Source organism: Theropithecus gelada, chromosome 6, assembly GCF_003255815.1.
Source record: "Theropithecus gelada isolate Dixy chromosome 6, Tgel_1.0, whole genome shotgun sequence".
In the NCBI taxonomy this organism is placed as follows: domain Eukaryota; kingdom Metazoa; phylum Chordata; class Mammalia; order Primates; family Cercopithecidae; genus Theropithecus; species Theropithecus gelada.
In genome coordinates this window covers 123,073,037-123,094,756 of record NC_037673.1, presented here as the reverse complement: position 1 = coordinate 123,094,756, position 21,720 = coordinate 123,073,037, and the positions used below count along the sequence as shown (strand labels likewise).

At 43.2% G+C, this 21,720-nt stretch overlaps 1 protein-coding gene across 2 annotated transcripts in view; it reads left to right on the top strand.

Moving 5' to 3' along the window:
- The window catches only part of ALDH7A1 (aldehyde dehydrogenase 7 family member A1), a 53,403-nt gene that overhangs the window by 7,152 nt on the left and 24,531 nt on the right, over positions 1–21,720 (top strand). For both annotated transcript variants that reach the window (XM_025388074.1, XM_025388073.1), the window contains exons 4-9: positions 5,091–5,171; positions 6,748–6,871; positions 12,838–12,970; positions 14,144–14,188; positions 18,458–18,535; positions 20,917–21,014. In XM_025388074.1, coding sequence (XP_025243859.1) covers positions 5,091–5,171; positions 6,748–6,871; positions 12,838–12,970; positions 14,144–14,188; positions 18,458–18,535; positions 20,917–21,014 — 559 coding nt within the window. The remainder of the gene's footprint in view (positions 1–5,090; positions 5,172–6,747; positions 6,872–12,837; positions 12,971–14,143; positions 14,189–18,457; positions 18,536–20,916; positions 21,015–21,720) is intronic.

Below are 21,720 nucleotides of genomic sequence, written 5' to 3'. Positions count from 1 at the left end.
AGCTGACATTATGATCTTTCTTAAATATCGGGCTGTACTTTTTTTGGTTGCTATTTTCACATTCAGGATCTTATCTGGCAGTCAATTCTTGCTCACCATGCCAGCCTCTGCACCTAATATCCTTTCTCATACTTCTGGTGCTTTTTAGACCTCCCAATAAATAGAATGGGGGTGCTAAGTGGGAACAGGTTGCTTTACTGGGTAATAGTAGAGTCTGTTGGGGATCCTACTTGTTTGATTTTGAGTTAAGCAATTGAGTTCAAGGTTTAGCAAAGAGGCAGAGTTTTTCCTAACTGTGCTCTGGGGCGCCTGCCAATAGGTCAGGGACTTAGAGAGGCTCAGTAAGAACAGACCAAAGCTTGACCCCCTTCTCGTCACAGAAGCTTTCCTGTCTCGATCCTCCCTCACGTGAGGCTTCTCTGCTTGGCCCTCGTCCGTTTGGCTGGCCTTGACTGTGTTAGGACAAACCACTGTTTCATGTAGTTCATTTGAGTTAATTCTAGAATTTTTCTTTTTCTTTTCTTTTCTTTTTTTTTTTTTTCAGACAGAGTTTTGCTCTTGTTGCCCAGGCTGGAGTGCAATGGCGCCATCTTGGCTCACTGCAACCCCCGCCTCCCCCGTTCAAGCGATTCTCCTACCTCACCCTCCCAAGTAGCTGGGATTACAGGCGCCCGCCACCAATTTTAAAAATATTTTTAGTAGAGATGGGGTTTCACCATGTCGGCCAGGCTGGTTTCGAACTCCTGACCTCAAGTGATCCACCCGCCTCGGACTCCCAAAGTGCTAGGATTACAGGCATGAGCCACTGCATCTGGCCAATTCTAGAAGTTTTCAGAGGGAACATTTTTCTTTAAGGGAAATGGAAACAAAGTGAAACATATGGAAAGGTAGTTTATAGAAATTGATTTCTTTCTAAGGAATATACTTGCTGCTTTCTTCCATGAGCCAGTTTCAGCACAGAATGGGGCCCATTTCTGCCCTCTGCATCCCCATGTGTCCTCATTTTTCCTCTCATCTCTGGTGAGAAAGAGTGGAGTCTTACTCTGTCACCCAGGCTGGAGTGCAGTGGTGTGATCTCAGCACACTGCAACCTCTGCCTTCTGGGTTCAAGTGATTCTCCTGCCTCAGCCTCCTGAGAACCTGGGATTATGGGCACCATATGTGGCTAATTTTTGTGTTTACAGGGGCTCACCATGTTGGCCAAGCTGGTCTTGAACTCCTGATCTCAAATGATCCACCTGCCTCGGCCTCCCAAAGTGCTGGGAATAGAGGTGTGAACCACCATCCCCAGCCATAATTTTCCAAAACCACTTTCTCTTGCTTTTTAGCCTTTGCGTATGCTCTGTACCCCTCTATCCCCATGCTTTTCCTCTACTTTGCCTACCTCTTCACAACATGTGGCATGTTTTAGGTCTTAGCCCTAAACTCTAAACTTGTAAAAAGCCTACTTCAGATTGCTCCAGTTGTGAAATCTAGCTCCCCTTTCGTGGCATTTGCCACATTAGATTGTACTTGCCTGTTTCTTGCTTTTATCATCCCCATGGACTGTCAACTCTATAGAGAGCAAGAATTGTAACTGCCTCATTTGCAGTAGAGTATCCAGGGATTAGCACAGTATCTGGCACATAGAACATGTGCAATGATTATTTGTTGAAAGACTGACTGAATAAAATGTGTCCAGAATGGGAGGTAAAAGGCCATGTATACTGGCCATTCTGAGTTGAAATTAACCAACTTAACTAAATGTATAAATGTGCTTACTAAATTCAATTGAAACATCATTAAATCCACACCATGTGCTAGGAAATGTATAGGTTGCGTGCTGATTGATTTAATGCTACAGGTTTTGTTTCCTGTTTCCAAAAGTGTGCATATATTGTGAAAATGACAGACATTGCAAACATATAAATTGTGGATGAAAATCTGTTATAATTTCACTCACCAGAAAAAACCATTGTGAACAGCTTGGTATATGTTCCTCCAAATTTAAGCAAAAGTTTAGTTACCATAAGTGTTTTCTTGTTTTCTATTATCCTATCATAGCTTTTCAATGTTTTCCCATAAAAATCGACCTTATTTTATCACTGTTCCATAATTAACCAATCATGCGCTGATGGACAGTTGGATGGTTTTATTTTTTTCTTTACTAGAAACAGCACTGCAATGAATATCATTGTGCCTATACTTTTGCATACTCATGTATAAGCTCAGTTTCTGTAAGCTGAACTGCTTAGTTAAAGGGTAGGAATGTCATGCCTGTAATCCCAGCACTTTGGGAGACCAAGGCGGGTGGATTACCTGAGATCAGGAGTTCGAGACCAGCTTGACCAACAATGGTGAAACCCCATCTCTGCTAAAAATACAAAAAATTAGCTGGGCGTGGTGGCAGGCGCCTGTAATCCCAGCTACTTGGGAGGCTGAGGCAGGAGAATCACTTGAACCCAAGAGGCGGAGGTTGCAGTGAGCTGAGATTGTGCCACTGCGCTCAAGCCTGGGTGCAACAGAGTGAGACCCCGTCTCAAAAAAATAAATAAATAAATAAATAAAACAAAGGATAGGAATGTTTTAAATGTTAATAGATTGCAAAGTGACCATCCAGAAAAGCTGTGCTAAGACATGATAATACACTTGGGGAGAAGAGAGAGCAAGGAAAAGCCTTGAGCTCACAGTCAAGCTCTGTGAGGCAAGTGTGAGCAGTACTGTGATTAGGCGCAGTGGGAGTTAGGGGGAGGGTATGATTGGCCTCTGCCTGGGGGAAGGTTTCATGGAGGGGAGTGTTCGTTTTACCTGTACTTTATTTTTTTATTTTTATTTTTGAGATGGAATTTCGCTCTTGTCATCCAGGCTGGAGTGCAATGGTGGGATCTCAGCTCCCTGCAACCTCCCCCTCCTGGGTTCAAGTGATTCTCCTGTTTCAGCCTCCCGAGTAGCTGGGATTACAGGCACCTGCCACCATACCCGGCTAATTTTTGCATTTTTAGTAAAGATGGGGTTTCACCATGTTGGCCAGGCTCATCTTGAACTCCTGACCCCAAGTGATCCACCTGCCTTGGCCTCTCAAAGTGCTGGGATTACAGATGTGAGCCACCACGTCCAGCCTTAGCTGTACTTTGAAGGAGAGGCAGAATTGGGAAGAACTTAATGGGAGAGAGGGAGTAATGGTCACAGTTGGAAAAATTGTGTCTCATTCATGAATCACATCTCGAACTTTATGACATAAGCTGTGCTCTTTACCCCCCAAACCTGATGTTTCCCTTCAAGTCTTCTTCATCCCAGTAATTATGCTTCCATCTACCTAGCTATTGAAGCTAGAAACCTGGAAGTCATCCTGAGTTCTTTTATGCTCTTCATTTCCTGCATCTGTGTGTCCTTTCAATTCTACTCCCAAAATAGACCCTGAATCCACTTGTTCCCCTTGTTACCACTGCAATCCTTTTTTTTTTTTTTGAAATGGAGTCTCGCTCTGTCGCCCAGGCTGGAGTGCAGTGGTGTGATCTCGGCTCACTGCAAGCTCCGCCTCCCAGGTTCACACCATTCTCCTGCCTCAGCCTCCCGAGTAGCTGGGACTACAGGTGCCCGCCACCATGCCCAGCTAATTTTTTGTGCCCGCCACCATGCCCAGCTAATTTTTTGCATTTTTAGTAGAGATGGGGTTTCACTGTGTTAGCCAGAATGGTTTCCATCTCCTGACCTTGTGATCCGCCTGCCTTGGCCTCCCGAAGTGCTGGGTTTATAGGCATGAGCCACCGTGCCCGGCTACCGCTGCAATCTTAAGACTAAGTCTCTGTGATCTTTTTTTTTTTTTTTTTTTTTGAGACAGAGTCTTGCTCTTGTTGCCCAGGCTGGAGTGCAGTGGCATGATCATGATCTTGGTTCACTGCAGCCTCCGCCTCCTGGGTTCCAATGATTCTCCTGCCTCAGCCTCCCAAGTAGCTGGGATTACAGGTGCCCACCACCACATCTGGCTAATTTTTTGTATTTTTAGTGAGACAAGGTTTCACCATGTTGGTCAGGCTGGTCTTGATCTACTGACCTCAGATGATCCACCCACCTTGGCCTCCCGAAGCTGGGATTACAGGCGTGTGCCACCGCGCCTGGCCTATAATACAGTCTTAACTGATCTCCCTGCTTCTACTCTTTTCCCCTTCAACATATCCTCTACTTGTCTGATAGCATATTAAAAATTAAAGCAAATCCTCTTATTCTGCACCTTAAAAGCCATTCAAGACTTCACATTGCACCTGGAGTAAGATTCTAACACCTTACAAGCTTCTGGCTTTAGACATACTGGCTTTCCCAATCAGCCCCTTTTATTTTCCATGGATCCCTCTTACATGTTTTTTTCTTATCCCTGGGAAGAATATTCCTATGACTTACTTTTCCCAGTCTTCAGGTTTCAGCTTCAATATTACCTCCTTTGAGATTTTTCCTGCCAACCTTTTTTTTTTTTTTTTTTTGGAGATGGAATCTCACTCTATTGCCAAGGCTGGAGGGCAGTGGCATGATCTCGGCTCACTGCAACCTCCGCCTCCAAGGTTCAAGCAATTCTCCCATCTCGGCCTCCCGAGTAGCTGGGATGACAGGCGCACACTACCATGCCCAGATAATTTTTGTGTTTGTAGTAGAGACGGGGTTTCACCATGTTGGCCAGGCTGGTCTTGAACTCCTGACCTCATGATCTGCCCCCCCCCCCCCCCCAAGCCTTCCAAAGTGTTGGGATTACAGGTGTGAGCCACTGCACCCGGCCTCCTGCCAACCTTTTAGGTAAAGTAACTTACCCATTTCCCCTCCAATCTTGCTGTTTTTCTCTTCCTCAGCTTCCTTTTTATTTCCTTTGTCTTTATAACCCTGATGGCAATTTGTAGTTATTTGTTGCCTTTTCTTCTCCTCTGTGCCTTCCAGTAGGTATTTGCTCCAGGAATGCCTTGCTTCTTATTTTAGCTTTAGTGTCTGGCCATATCACAGTCTTGATATGATCAAAAGTCTTTGATATGATTGTACTTTGTTCTTTTACAGCACACATCCAATACTGTGTTATAGACGTGAATTTATGCTTTGAATCAGAAACAAAAATTGCATTCTTTTCTTAGATTCCTGCTCCAAAACGAGGAGAAATTGTAAGACAGATTGGCGATGCCTTGCGGGAGAAGATCCAAGTACTAGGAAGCTTGGTAAAGTATTTTTGTAGTATATACCCCATTCTTTGAGTGGAGAATAAGGCTGTCATGCTTTTCTATGTATAAGATTGTGAGGTTTTTTTTTTTTTTTTTTTGAGACGGAGTCTCGCTCTGTCCCCCTGGCTGGAATGCAGTGGGCGATCTCGGCTCACTGCAAGCTCTGCCTCCCGGGTTCACGCCATTCTCCTGCCTCAGCCTCCCAAGTAGCTGGGACTACAGGCGCCCGCCACCGCGCCCGGCTAATTTTTTGTATTTTTAGTAGAGACGGGGTTTCACCATGGTCTCGATCTCCTGACCTTGTGATCCGCCCGCCTCAGCCTCCCAAAGTGCTGGGATTACAGGCGTGAGCCACCGCGCCCCGCCGATTGTGAGGTTTTTTAAACTTTTTTTTGAGATGGAGTCTCGCTGTCACCCAGGCTGGAGAGCAGTGGTATAGTCTTGGCTCACTGCAGCCTCCGCCTCCCGTGTTCTAGCAATTTCCCTGCCTGAGCCTCCTGAGTAGCTGGGATTACAGGCTTGTTATACCACGGCTGGCTACGTTTTTGTATTTTTTTTTTTTTTTTTGAGATGGAGTCTCCCTCTGTCGCCCAGGCTGGAGTGCAGTGGCACGATCTCGGCTCACTGCAAGCTTTGCCTCCCAGGTTCACACCATTCTCCTGCCTCAGCCTCCTGAGTAGCTGGGACTACAGGTGCCCACCACCACGCCTGGCTAATTTTTTTGTATTTTTAGTAGAGACGGGGTTTCACCATGTTAGCCATGATGGTCTCGATCTCCTGACCTGTGATTTGCCTGCCTCGGCCTCCCAAAGTGCTGGGGTTACAGGCGTGAGCCACCTCGCCCAGCAATTTTTTGTGTTTTTTAAGTAGAGATGGAGTTTCACCATGTTGGCCAGGCTGGTCTTGAACTCTTAACCTCAGGTGATCCCACCTGCCTCAGACTCTTGAAGTGCTGGGATTATAGGCATGGGCCACCACACTTGGGTAGATGAGTATTTAAGAAAAGTAGTTTATATTATATTTTATTTATTTATTATTTAATAATTTATTTATTTTCGAGATGGAGTCTTGCTCTTTCCAGACGGAGTCACCCAGGCTAGAGTGCAGTGGCAGGATCTTGGCTCACTGCAACCTCCCTATCTCGGGTTCAAGCGATTCTCCTGCCTCAGCCTCCCGAGTAGCTGGGATTACAGGTGTGCGCCGCCACGTATGGCTAATTTTTGTGTTTTTAGTAGAGACGCGGTTTCACCATGTTGGCCAGGCTGGTCTTGAACTCTGGACCTCAGGTGATCCGCCCGCCTTGCCCCTCAAAGTGCTGGGATTACAGGCATGAGCCACTGCGCCTGGTTGTACTTTATGTATTTTAAAAATTCTTTCCTTAGAGGAAAGATTAACAAGGTAGACAGGAAAAAGTGAAGGCAATTCTTGTGTTTGAAAATTCTTTGGAAAATAAAACAGACTTTCTTCAGTTTATTACATTTACAAAATATGTTTTGCTTCCTCCTTTCTTTAATTTAATGTTTATAATGTGAATTCTGTTGGAAAAATTCTGCTTGTTGTTTTATATTTCTAGGTGTCTTTGGAGATGGGGAAAATCTTAGTGGAAGGTGTGGGTGAAGTTCAGGAATATGTGGATATCTGTGACTATGCTGTTGGTTTATCGCGGATGATTGGAGGACCTATCTTGCCTTCTGAAAGTAAGCAATGAAATTAGTTAAGCTGAGTTTTGTACTCTGATATACAGAGCTCCAAAAAAAAACAAAAACAAAAAAAAGTACTCTGGCTATGGACTGTGCAAAAGAGAAATTTCTTTTTTTTTTTTTTTTTTTTTTTTGAGATGGAGTCTTGCTCTGTCACCCAGGCTGGAGTGCAGTGGCGCCATCTCAGCTCACTGCAAGCTCCGCCTCCCAGGTCCACTCCATTCTCCTGCCTGAGCCTCCTGCCTGAGCCTCCCAAGTAGCTGGGACCACAGGCGCCCGCCACCACGCCCGGCTAATGTTTTTGTATTTTCAGTAGAGACAGGGTTTCACCATGTTAGCCAGGATGGTCTCGATATCCTGACCTCATGATACGCCCGCCTCAGCCTCCCAAAATACTGGGATTACAGGCGTGAGCCACCGTGCCCGGCCATAAGAGAAATTTAAAGTGACATAAATAGGTGAAAATATCCTCAATCTTTCAAAGAAATGCAAATTAAAACATGAAAATGTTAGATCAAGAACCTTTTTGTTTTAAAGATAAAACCTAATGTTGGCAAGTGCATGGTTAGACACTTTTAACTCATCTGTAAAATGATTTGGAAATATACCCAAAGAGCTGTAACTTTAAAGAGCCCAGTTTTAAGAATCTAAGTAAATAATCTGAAATAAGACAGAAGTTATATGTAAAGAAGTTCATTGTGGCATCAATTAAAAACATTAGAAATGACCTAAATGTAGAATCATAAGGGGAAAAAACTAAGCCAATTTTAGTAGACTATTAGCATGTACTAAAAATAATGTATGTGAAGGTTGTCTTCCCCTAACCCACACGTTTACAGGAAGGTTTTATTTACTTGTTTTTAAATTATACTAATGTTAATTTTTTTTGAAGAGGTGAAGATTCATATCAGAAAATTAGAAAGCAATAAAAGGGTAAAGGATGAAAAGTTTCCCTCCTACCCCTGTGGCTAAGCCATAGTACCCCATGGAAGTAGTGAATGCTTTCAATTTCTTGTGTGTCCTTTTTATACTTGTAGAATCTTGCTGTGTTGTTCAGGCTGGTCTCAAAAACTTTTGGCCTCAAGTGATCCTCCCCTTCAGCCTCTCCAGTAGTTGGGATTATAGGCGTAAGCCACCCTGCTAGGCCCTTGTGTATCTTTTTTAGAGCATGTACAGCCAAATATGTAGAAAGCTATACATTCTTGTTTTTTTTTTTTTGAGACTGACTCTCGCTCTGTCGCCCAGGCTGGAGTGCAGTGGCGTGATCTCGGCTCACTGCAACCTCCACTTCCCGGGTTCAAGCGATTTTCTGCCTCAGCCTCCCGCGTAGCTGGGATTACAGGCGTGCACCACCACACCCAGCTAATTTTTGTATTTTTGGTAGAGGTGGGGTTTCACCATCTTGACCAGACTGGTCTTGAACTCCTCACCTCATGATCCACCTGACTCGGCCTCCCAAAGTGCTGGGATTACAGACATGAGCCACTGTGCCCGGCTGCAAACTATACATTCTGTTTTATACTTTTATATTCAATAATATATCTTGGAAATTGTTTTTTTGTTTTCTTTTTTTGAGACAAGATTTTACTGTCTTGCCCAGGCCAGAATGTAGTGGCACGATCACAGTTCACTGCAGCCTCAACAACCCCAGGATCAGGCAGTCCTCCCACCTCAGCCTCCTGAGTGGCTGGGACTGTAGGTGCACGCCACCATACCTGGCTACTTTTTAAAATTTTTTTGTAGAGGTGAGATTTGGCAATGTTGCCCAGGCTGGTCTCGAACTCCAGGGCTCAGGTGATCTGCCTGTCTCAGCCTCCCAAAGTGTTAGGATTGTAGGTGTGAGCCACTCTGTCAGGCTGGAAATTGTTTTCATGTTAGTCTATTAAGGGGCTTCCTTCATCTGTGTCTGCTGCTGTCTATTTTGATATAAAGAGACCATAATTTATTTAGTCAGTTCCCAAATGATGTATATGTAGGGTTGTTTTCAGTGTTTTGCTATTATAAGCTGTTCTGTAAGAACCAATCTTATACTCTGAGGTTTTAACGATGAAGATAATAAGATGACAGCAAGAGTAAGAAAAAAAAAACTGGACATGGTGGCTAACACCTGTAATCCCAGCACTTTGGGAGGCCGAGGTGGGCAGATCACCTGAGGTCAGGAGTTAGAGACCATCCTGGCCAATACGGAGAAACCCCGTCTCTACTAAAAATACAAACGTCTCTACTAAAAATACAAAATTAGCCAGGCATGGTGGCTCATGCCTGTAATCCTGGCTACTATGGAGGCTGAGGCAGGAGAATCACTTGAACCCGGGAGGTGGAGGTTACCGTGAGCCAAGATTGTGCCATTGCACTCCAGCCTGGGCAACAAGAGTGAAACTCCATCTCAAAAAAAACAAAAAAAAACCCCAAAAAAAACGCAGTTAAGAGTGTGTGCGATTTTTGATGTTTGCAATGTGGATGGAGCAAAACAGGTGACTGTGTGTCTGTATTGGCAATGCTGGGATAGAAATGTATGCTAAAGTGGTAGCAGTGGTTATCTCTGTGGCAGAATTATTAGTAGTGGATTTTCTTCTATTTTTCTATATTTTCTAAATTTCCATGATGGTTATTAGGTTACATTTATAATCAGGAAATAAATATTTTTTAAAAAATCATATTTTTCTCTTTTTCTCCGAATATTAAGTAAATTCCCTTCTTGTAGAAAGAGTTGGGGGAGTCTTTTTAATATACAGTTAATGTCCTTAATTAGATATCTAGCAATGATTCCCATTATCCAATATTAATTTTATGTCATTGAACAGTTTCAGGAGTTTTTTTCCAGCTAAAAAAAGTTAATAACAATGCGGTGACTCACGCCTGTAATCCCAGCACTTTGGGAGGCAGAAGTGGGTGGATCTCTTGAGGTCGGGAGTTCAAGACCAGCCTGACCAACATGGAGAAACCCCATTTCTAATAAAAATACAGATTAGCTGGGTGTGGTGGCACATACCTGTAATCCCAGCTACTTGGGAGACTGAGGCAGGAGAATCGCTTGAACCTGGGAGGTGGAGGTTGCAGTGAGCCAAAATCACGCCATTGCTCTCCAACCTGGGCAACAGGAGGAAAACTCCGTTTCAAAAAAAGGTTAATAAACCTCCAATTTGGGGACATGTACATGTGCAAGCAGGTAACTCCTTTGATTTATACCTACTATGATGCCTGCCTCACAATTAAAACATTTCTCAGTTGCTTGTACATTTTTGTTTGTTTATTTGAGATAGGATCTCTGTCACCCAGGCTGGAGTGCAGTGGTGTGATTATGACCTCTTGCAGCCTGGACCTCCTGGACTCAAGCAATCTTTCCACCTCAGCCTTCTGAGTAGCTGGGATTACAGGCACACGCCACCAAGCCCAGCTAATTTTTAAATTTTTCTTGTTGAGGCGAGGTCACACTATGTTGCCTAGGCTGGTCTAGAACTCCTTGGCTCGAATAATCCTCCTGCCTTGGCCACCCAAAGTGTTGGGATTATAGGCATGAGCCACTACACCTAGCTTACAGTTTTTTTTTTTTTTTTTTAAAGTAGTTTACTCATCTATGTAGAAGCTTTGGGGTAACTTTGGCTTTATTAATTCAATAAATACTTACGGAGCATCTATCAGGTGCCGGGTAATCTACTAGGTGATACTCAATCTATAAGGCATAGTCCCTGTCCTCAAGGGATTTATAAGCTTATAAATTTTACCTTACAGTGGGAGATAAATAAACAGGTAATTATATCCAGCATACTCCATAATGGTAAGTAATATGAGGGAGTAGACGGTAGGATGGTGGGCACGTAGCTGGGAGCCCCTAACCCAGCCTCGTGAGTGCAGTCGGGGAAGGCCTTCAAGAGACGGTCAGCCAAGGTAAGGTCCCAAATGGGACAAAGAGGAGAAGGAGTGGAGTGCTGGAAGTTGTTTTAAAGAGGGAAGACGCCTGTGTGAAAGCTGGGCGAGTCTGGCTTATTTGGGGGGATTGCATTTCTTCAGCACAGCTGCAGGGTACAGTGGTAGGGCAGGTGGACTGGAAAGAGAACCTTGGGAAGGGACTTTTTCTGACAAGGAGATTGGACTTTATTCTGAGAATAGCTACAGTAGGTATCCAAACTCCAGAGGGTTATAAGCAAGGGGGTGACATCAGGGCAGAGATGGGAGGGCAGAAGAGGAGGAGAGCCCTACCAGGCAGAGGCTGTGCCAGCACTTCATCTCTAGGGATTAAGGTGCCTAGATTAAGGAGGGCCCAGGAGTGAGGTGCTGCATCTGGTATGGTCCCCCATCCTAGCTAGCAATATGAGTGTGGCCAGAAAGACTGATGGCTGGGACAGCCGCCTTTCCAGTTGATCTGTGGTTTTAACCAGGAGTTGTGAACCATTGTATTCCTGTGGTATGGTTCTATACTGTTCCATCTGCCTTTAATTAAAATAAACACCTTGAGGGATAATGGGTGACTTTAAAGTTTGTATTTAAAATACAATATTTTTGTTTGTATTTTCTTTTTCTTTTCTTTCTTTTTTTTTGGAGACAGGGTCTTACTCTGTTGTCCAAGCTGGAGTGCAGTGGTGCAATCACAGGTCACTTCAGCCTCAACCTCCTGGGCTTAAGCAGTTCTCCCACCTCAGCCTCCCAAGTAGCTGGGACTACAGGCATATACCAATCATACCTAACTAATTTTTAATTTTTTTTTGTGGAGACAGGGGTCTTGCTATGTTCATCCAAGTTTCAAACTGAGCTCAAGTGATTCTCCTGTCCCAGCATCCCAAAGTGCTGGAGATTACAGGCATGAGCCACTGTTAAGCTTATTTGTATTTTTAGTTTTCTTATAGTGAATATAAAGATATGCATAATTCATTTTATTTATTTATTTATTTATTGAGATGGAGTCTCCCTCTGTTGTCCAGGCTGGAGTGCAATGGCAGGATCTCAGCTCACTGCAACCTCTGCCTCCCGGGTTCAAGCGATTCTCCTGCCTCAGCCTCCTGAGTAGCTGGGATTACAGGCATGTGCCACCACACCCGGCTAATTTTTGTATTTTTAGTAGAGACGGGGTTTTACCATGTTGGTCAGGCTGGTCTCAAACTCCTGACCTCATGATCCGCCCGCCTCTGCCTCCCCAAGTGCTGGGATTACAGGCGTGAGCCACCGCGCCTGGCCTGCATAATTCATTTATTCAACATATATATATAAAATTATTAGAACTCTCCCGTCCCATCTTCCACCAATAAATGAGCCATCTTGTCTCGAATTCAGAGATGTTGGCCCAGGGATTCATCAGGTAACATAAAGAATATGGGAGGCCAGGTGTGGTGGCTCACTCCTGTAATCCCAGCACTTTGGGAGGCCAAGATGGACAGATCACTTGAGGTCAGGAGTTTGAGACCAGCCTGGGCAACATGGTGAAACTCCTTCTCTACTAAAAATACAACAATTAGCTGGGCATGGTGGTGTGTGCCTGTAATCCCAGCTACTCAGGAGGCTGGGGCTCGAGAATTTCTGGAACTTGGGAGGTGCAGGTTGCAGTGAGCTGAGATAGCGCCGCTCCACTCCAGCCTGAGTGACAGAGTGAGACTGACTCAAAACCAAACAAAACAAAGAACGTGGGCCTAAGTCCCTGTGCCCTGGTCATGTTCTGCCCTTTGTGTTCATACCACCTAGGGCACCCATCATCTCTAGAAAGTGTCCTTGTCTCCCAGGTGCACTGATACTGCTCTGATCTATGCAGAGTCCTATGAAGATCAGAGGCATAATGAATATCATTATGATTTACAAAAGTAAACCACTTTTGTTGTACATTAGTTAATGTACTGATATCCCACGGCTGTATAGCAATATCCCACTATAAGGCACCTGAAATCTTCTCCGGTCTGCTATACATTTGTTCTTATTAACTTGATGGACATTAAATTAACTTGCTTCAGCATGTTGCATCCTTTTCCTGTTCTCAGGACCTGGCCATGCGCTGATTGAGCAGTGGAATCCTGTAGGCCTGGTTGGAATCATCACGGCATTCAATTTCCCTGTGGCAGTGTATGGCTGGAACAATGCCATTGCCATGATCTGTGGAAATGTCTGCCTCTGGTAAGACCTGCTCACTTTCCTCTCTAGTAGTGAGTGATAAAAATAGCATTTCTAGATACTACTGCCTCAGCCTCATGAGTAACTGGGATTATAAGTGTGTGTCGCTACACCTGGCTTCTTCAGTAACACTTTATTTTATCTTTTTTTGAGATGGAGTTTCACTCTTGTTGCCCAGGCTAGAGCGCAATGGTGTGAACTCAGCTCACTGCAACCTCCGCCTCCCAGGTTCAAGCAATTCTCCTGCCTCAGCCTTCCAAGTAGCTGGGATTACAGGCATGTGCCACCACGCCCAGCTAATTTTTTGTATTTTTAGTAGAGATGGGGTTTCACCATGTTGGCCAGGCTAGTTTTGAACTCCTGACCTTAGGTGACCCACCTGCCTCAGCCTCCCAAAGTGTTGGGATTACAGGTGTGAGCCATTGCACCTGGCTAGTAAAACTTTGATAGTAAACTCCCAAGTAATTCTGAGGCACTTGGTCAATGTTCTCATTTACGTCTTAAATTTTTCAACTTACAAAATATTTGATAGTAAAAATGTCTGTATATTATAGATGGCAAACAGTTACTTGTTTTTTGCTTTTGTGTTCAGTGGAAGAAATTCAATGAGAAAAATCAGGACAATTGTTTTTGGCTCATTTTGCTTACGTCTGTTCTACTAGTTACTAATTTAGTTTAAATGTGTGGTACTCAGTTGAATCTATTCAAAAACTATAAAATAGGACATATTTGGGAGGACTAATAATTTGCACCATGTGATGAAGCAAACTCATGTTTTCCTACATTCTAATCCAAAAAAGGCTCATTGTGTAGTTTTCCTCGGCTCTCTGAGTTTTCCAAGGAAAGTTTAGTTAATGCAGCACGTTGGTAGATTTCTGCTTCACTCATTTCCCATAATTGGCTGAGGTTAATGTAATGATTCCTGCGATTAGTGCAGCAAGCTGATTCAGAATTGCTTGGTGCCATTTTTGTGTTCATGAAAGTTTTGTTGTTCCTTTGGTCTCAAAGACACCCAGCTAAAGGACAGATTTGTATTTCAGTTACTAGACTCATTTGTCAGTTGTCTGATTGGACAGAGCGTTTTCTCACACTTTTGCGTCTGTTTGATAATAAAAGGTATTTATGGTTTCTGTCAATAAGTTTTTCTTTTTCTTTTTTTGTTTTAACTTTCTTAAGGAAAGGAGCTCCAACCACTTCCCTCATTAGTGTGGCTGTCACAAAGTAAGTACGTGTGGCTTTCTTTTTCCTGGGTATGGAATGATATCGAAAGGGTGATTAATAGCCATGACTTTTTAATCTGATGTCAAAGAGTCACATAGCATGGAATTTGGATAACCTCTTTCTCCTTTGCTTGTAATATTATTTTTATATACAGAGTGCTTTCAGTGCCATGTCATTTAATTTAACTCTTTGGAAACATGCCAGATATTGACATATTGATTGAACACTTGCAGACATTATTTTGTCACTTGGAAAATAAAAGCATCTTCAGTGGAAAGGAAATTTTTGCAATTTAGGAGCTATATTTTCTCACTATTCAACAAGTTAATGGTTTTGAGAATAGATTTCTATACAGTTAATACTTACATTGCTTTTGCTTAATAGAGTGTTAACAAAATTGATTATTATACTAATCTGCTGATCCATCTAACACTGAAATGTATTGCATCTTTTGGTTAAACAATTATTAGTGTTTTACTTGTATTTGAGAACTTGGGAGCTCTGATTAAGTCATAAAAGCAATGTGACTGATGTATCATTCTGGAATTTGGAGGATGTATAGAGTTAGGGTGCCTTCCCATGTAGGATTAGGATGTACCTTTGATGTTCCATTGCTTGCCTGGTCTGCATTCTGATTTCAGAATTATTAGTAGAGAAATTGGGGTGGAGTCTGTGGGCAAGAGGGTTCTTCATATTAGAAGATTATTATTATTATTATTATTATTATTTTTGAGATGGAGTCTCGCTTTGTCACCCAGGCTGGAGCACACTGGCACAATCTCAGCTCACGGCAACCTCCTACTCCCTGGTTCAAGTGATTCTTCTGCCTCAGCCTCCCAAGTAGCTGGGATTACAGGCATTTGCCACCACGCCCAGCTAATTTTTATATTTTTAGTAGAGATGGGGTTTCACCATGTTGACCAGGATGGTCTCGATCTCCTGACCTCGTGATCCACCTGCCTCAGCTTCCCAAAGTGCTGGGATTACAGGCATGAGCCACTGCACCCAGCCTAGACAATTATTTAGAATAGTGGCTTAGGAATTGGAAAGTGGTGGGCTGGAAAAGAGCAAGGGTAATTGTTTTAATTTTTATTTTTTATTTTTTTTTGAGACAGAGTCTTTGTTGCCCGGGCTGGAGTGCAGTGGGGCCATCTCAGCTCACTGTAGTTTCTGCTTCCTGAGTTCAAGAGATTCTCATGCTTCAGCCTCCCGAGTAGCTGGGATTACAGGTGTGGGTCACCACGCCAGGCTAATTTTTTTTTTTAAGAGAGAGTCTCGCTCTGTCGCCCAGGCTGGAGTGCAGTGGCACAATCTTAGCTGACTCCAACCTCTGCCTCCGAGGTTCAAGCGATTCTCCTGCCTCAACCTCCCAGGTAGCTGGGATTACAGGTGCATGCCACCATGATTGGCTCATTTTTTCTTTTTTTTTTTTTTTGAGACGGAGTCTTGCTCTGTCGCCAGGCTGGAGTGCAGTGGCGTGATCTCTCGGCCCACTGAAACCTCCGCTTCCTGGGTTCAAGCGATTCCACTGCCTCAGCCTCCTGAGTGGTTGGGGCTACAGGCATGCGCTACCACGCCTGGCTAATTTTTTGTATTTTAGTATAGATGGGGTTTTACCATGTTGACCAGGATGGTCTCAATCTCCTGACCTCGTGATCTACCTGCCTCAGCCTCCCAAAGTGCTGGGATTACAGGCGTGAGCCACCGTGCCTGGCTAGCTAATTTTCGTATTTTTAGTATACATGGGGTTTCACCATGTTGTCCAGGCTGGTCTTGAACTCCTGGCCTCAAGTCATCTGCCTGCCTCGGCCTCCCAAAGTGCTGGGATTACAGGCATGAACCCCTGCCCGTGGCCTAAAAATAAAACAAACAAACAAAAAACCAGCAGAATAATTAATGTGGAAGTAGTGAACTAACAATTGTTACGAAGTAGTTGGTTAAAATTTTGTCCATTTTGATACCGGTTTTGCTTTAAGCTTTTTTTTTGTTTTAAAGAGTTGAAGAATTTGAAATGTTCGTGTGAGAGTTTATGTGCGGGTTGATAGTTTTCAAAGCATTGAAAATGTTCTTTGCTTTTGTAATGGAAGATAGTAAGTAAAATGATGCTACATTTTGCTGGAATTAACTAAGGGTGATGCAGTGCCACAAGGAGGTCTTCTTAAGTTCAACTAAATTTTCAGATTCCTTAGATGACCACAGGCCACATATGGTTCTTCTGTGTATTCAGAAGGATATAGTACGGGAGCATGGCTTGTCAGGAGGGTGGCATCAGGTATTCCTCGTCAATCAGTGTTCTTGTCATAGTCACGTAGGTACAAGGAAGTGAGAGCCACATTGGAGAGGTGTGGGGTTTACCCTGGCTTAAAGCCTAATGCCCCACAGAAACAAAAATCTCTTGTAACAATTGTAGCTTTCAGGGGCCACAGGGACATGCAGTTACAAGTGTCACTGCACTCAGGAAAGGCCAAAAAGCATGGCATTCCCATTAATAGCTCATAGATAGTTATCCCAGTTCAGATGGAAGTGACCAGGCAGGGGTCATTTTTACCATAAGCCGGGTTGTCTAAGAAACACTGACGACACTCTGACACTTTCCAGGTAACACGGAGAACAGAGCTAGAGTTCAACTTAAAGTTAGAGTCTCATCTTAGGGGTAGGGGTTTGTTAACCTTTACGCATAGGCACAAAACAAAAGCCTTGCCCTTAAAGAGAGTACAGTCTACTTGTGCAGACAATATAGACACCCGAAATCCCTGGAAGGAATTGTACATCCTGAAACCTGGTATTGGACATGAGAGCTGGAGTTCATGATCCTTGAGTGGATCCTGGATTGGAAGGAAGAAAGAAAACAGCTATAAAGGGTATTTTAGGGGAACTTAGGTGTGATAATGGTACCTTTTCTATGAAAGTGAGTATGGGATTTGGGTCTTTTTGAAGTTTAAACAAATTGGAAAGTAGCCAGTAAGTTGAGATGATTGATGAAAATAACCTTTGCTCTATTGGTCCTCTGGAAACGCAAAATGAATGGAATCCTTTTTCAGAGAAACCAGAATTATTTTAGCCATTTTTTTTTAATAACTCAAAATCAGATTTAAGTAGCATTTAAGTGTATTTCTCATTTTAACAAGAGAAAAACCTCTGCTTGTCCACAATTCTGTAGCCTGCAGGGCGCTGATATTTTCTGACCGACATGGTTTGGTGGGAACTAGCCCCAAGCTCTTTCAGGGTTCTGCAGGGTGGCCCCAGCTCCTTCTTTTGTGTCTGTGGCATTTACTTTAGGTTTTGAGGATCCCGTCCTCTTCCCCAATTTGTGCTTTACAACTTCTCTAACTCTGCTTTGCAGAGATGTGTTTAAATCTCTTATTTGCTGGTGGGGACCACCTCTAATTTCCTTCATCGTTCTAGGTCTTATTCCTTTTTATTTTCCTTTTTAATCACATTTTAATAGATTTGTGTAAGACCAAAATAAATAAATTAAATAAATAAATAAATGGCCCAGTGATCAGTCTGCTGTCTTGAACCAGATGTGTCCTCACAGTTTGGTAGAAAATACTTGAAAACAATGACAATTTGAGCTACTTAAACAATGCTTTGTGTCTTCTATTTATGTTCTATGTTCTTTTCTTCTTCTCAAGATTCTTCTTTTTTTTTTTTTTTGAGATAGAGTCTTGCTCTGTCTCCCAGGCTGGAGTGTAGTGGCACAATCTTAGCTCACTGCAACCTCTGCCTTTCAGGTTCAAGCGATTCTCCTGCCTCAGCCTCCTGAGTTGGTGGGATTATAGGCTCCCACCATCACTCCTGGCTAATTTTTATATTTTTAGTGGAGATGGGGTTTCACCATGTTGGCCAGGCTGGTCTTGAACTCCTGACCTCAAGTGATCCACCAGCCTCGGCCTCCCAAAGTGCTGGGATTGCAGGCATGAGCCACCACACCTGGCCTCAAGATTCTTTTAGGACAAAAAAAAGAAAAAAAAAAATTCTGCTAATAGTTTTTTGAAAATGGCATTTTCAATATGTGAGGAGAAATCCAGGTCTGAATGTTTGAGGGCAGAGTCTGGTATAAGAGTGTTCTTAATGTTAGAAGGCCATTTAGGAACAGTGACTTAGAAATTGAAAAGTGGGCTGAAAAAGCAAGAGAGTAGTATATTTGAGGGACGGGAGAGAAAGTTGAAAAAAGGAGAGTCAAGTGGTTGCAATTTATTCCTTGTTTTTAAAAAAATGACTTCAGAAATTAAATTATTGCCTCAATAATTGCTTTTTCCTTTCTAGGATAATAGCCAAGGTTCTGGAGGACAACAAGCTGCCTGGTGCGATTTGTTCCTTGACTTGTGGTGGAGCAGATATTGGGTAGGTTATTAGGCTGAGAGCATCCTCTGTTGAAGGACCCCAGGTTCACCAACTAGAATCATCGTTACTAGAATAATGAACTCACTTTTAACTAAGGAGTTGAGAATGGTTTTTGAAATCATTATTATTATGGAGTTTGTTGGGTTCTTATTGTATTAATGCCTAACCTCTATTGGAGGATGAATAAGAATCGTCTTTTTAATTGCCCAGAGGTACTGTTTCTAAGGTGTTTATATCCTGAAATAACAAACTGCTGTAATGGGGGGCAGCCTGTGACTTCCTGACACTTGGTTTGTCAAGGTGTTTACTTACAAAGAAAGCTATGAAATTGTAGTCTGGGGTCTCACTGCCTGCCGAGAACCTAGCCTATTGTCTGAGTTTCTCAGCTGACCGAAAAAGGAAACCCTGGGAACACAGCCTCTTTTTAGTAAAATTGTTTTTTTCTTTTTAAATTGCCATATAATTCACAATTTGTATACCATAAAATCCTCTCTTTTAAAGTGTACAATATAGTGGTTTTAAAAATATTCAGGCTATTGTACAACTATCACCACTATCTTTTTCCAGAACATTTTGATGAGCCCAGAAAGTAATCCCATACCCATTGGCAGTCTCTTCCCATTCACCCTGCTCTCATGCCCTGACAGCCACTAAAGAATTTTCTGTCTCTATGGATTTGCCTATTTGAGACATTTTGTATAAATGTAGTTATATAATATGTGGCCTTTTGTGTCTTGCTGCTTTTACTTGGCATGATACTAAGATGACGTGGACTATAATCGTGCTGAACTGGGATAAAAGCTGAGGTTCTTATCAGCTTAGACTTTGATTAGGTGAGTTTTCCAGGAGTCAAGTCTTAACAACCCATACTGGTGTGGCTAAAGTGTTAGTTTCCTCGCCTTCCCACACTTTTAATATACCGTTGTACTTACTGGGCAATCTCAAAAAGGAGCAATAAGTTACTCTGTTTTTCATATTAATGAGAAAATTTTACAAAATACAACTCCCACATGTACAATGCAGAGTGAAATATTATCTAAGTGTCATTTAAAACATGAGTCGGCCTTTGACTTCTTGCATTCTGGGTATCTAGTGCTTGTGTTGGCCTTGCAATAGCTCAGATAATTATGGTGGTATATGCAGGAGCATGTTAAGCAGCAGCCACTTTGAGTATTAGTGCTCATGCTTGCTAGGTTGAACCTCGGAAGACTGACCTAGGTAACTGAGCCAAGCCGTGCAGCCCTACATTAGACTGATGCTATGGCTGCCCCGCTTGGCTAACACTGGACCTTTTGTAGCACTGAACTAGGAACAGAGAGGTTCAAATCAGTAATGTCTGATTTGCATTCCTTAGAAGCAACTGGAAATCCTAGCATAGCCTTTGTAAGTCAACTTCCGTGAGGAATACTTTAGGATAGCGGTCCCCAACCTTTCTGGCACCAGGGACTGGGGCTGGTTTAGTGGAAGACAATTTTTCCGTGGACCACGGCAGGGGGATGGTTTTAGGATGAAATTGTTCCATCTCAGATCATAAGGCATTAGTTAGATTCTTATAAGGAGCATGCAATCTAGATCCCTTGCATGCACAGTTCACAATAGGGTTCACACTCCTATGAAAATCTAATGCTGCCGCTGATCTGACAGGAGGTGGCGCTCAGGCAGTAATGCTCGCTGGGTCGCCTGCTGCCTACCTCCTGCTGGTTCCTAATAGGCCACAGACTGGTAGTGGTCGGCATCCTGGGGCTTGGGGACCCCTGCTTTAGGATATTTCCCTACAGGCTTTTAAGTTTTAATTCTTTTATTTTTATTTTTTTGAGACAGGGTCTCACTCTGTCACCTAGGCTGGAGTGCAGTGGCTCGATCTCAGCTCACTGCAACCTCCGCCTCCCAGGTTCAAGTGATCCTCCCACCTCAGCCTCCCAAGTAGCTGGGACTACAGGCGCATGCCTGCACACCTGGCCAATTTTAGTATTTTGTGTAGAGACGGGGTTTCATCGTGTTGCCTAGGCTAGTCCTGCCCAAGTTTTAATCCTTAAAGGAATTACACAGCAGTTAAAAGTCTGTAAAACTGGAATGCTCAGCAAGGAAATGCTAAGATCATATTGTCCAGTCACTCACTCAGTATAGGAAAGACTTTCTTCCCTAACAACTTCCTCTAGGTGATTTCTATTCACAGCAGGTTAGCCTCTTCTGCCATATGGTTCTACTTGTGAAAAACTTTTTTCCTTCTCCTGAAGACGTTCCCTTGCTCCCCTGGGACAGACTTTCTTGTAGCTTCGAGGGACTGCTTTTCCAAGGGCACTTCAGTGCTGGGTACCATTAGAAGTTGTCATTGCTGGGTTTCTCTGCTTGGGTGACCGACCATGTCTGTTCCCTTGCAGCACAGCAATGGCCAAAGATGAACGAGTGAACCTGCTGTCCTTCACTGGGAGCACTCAGGTGGGAAAACAGGTGGCCCTGATGGTACAGGAGAGGTTTGGTAAGTGTTGGCTTTCTAATGAGGATTGTAATTCTCTCAAATATGGAGGTGAAATCTAAAAGTTGAGTTTTTGTTTTCCCCTCAACCTTTTCCATGGAGGCAGTGGTCATGTTTATTTGAATGTCTAAGTAAAAGAAAAGGGTACAGTTATTAGCAGTTGAATATTAGGGAAGTCTTAAATTTAAATACCAAAATTTATGAAAATATGAGCACTTTGGGAGGCCGAGGCAGGCAGATCACAAGGTCAGGAGATCGAGACCATCCTGGCTAACACAGTGAAACCCCGTCTCTACTAAAAATACAAAAAATTAGCCGGGCGTGGTGGCGGGCGCCTGTAGTCCCAGCTACTCGAGAGGCTGAGGCAGGAGAATGACTTGAACCTGGGAGGTGTAGCTTGCAGTGAGCCAAGATCGCGTCACTGCACTCCAGCCTGGGTGACAGAGCGAGACTCCATCTAAAAAAAAATTTATGAAAGGAAGTCATTTTCTCTCTAAATGGGTATAATTGAATCACGTAGAATATTTATGTTTGAAATGTTTGTTTTTTCATACTGTAAAGAAATAGTACTTGAACATAAATTTATTTAGTAAGGCCATTTTTACTTCCTGTAGAAAGGGTACACTCGCCAGTAGTTTTGGCACGAGAGTACACTGGACAAAGGAGACAGGGTCATTTATAACCTGACGCGTCCACTCTACTGCTATGT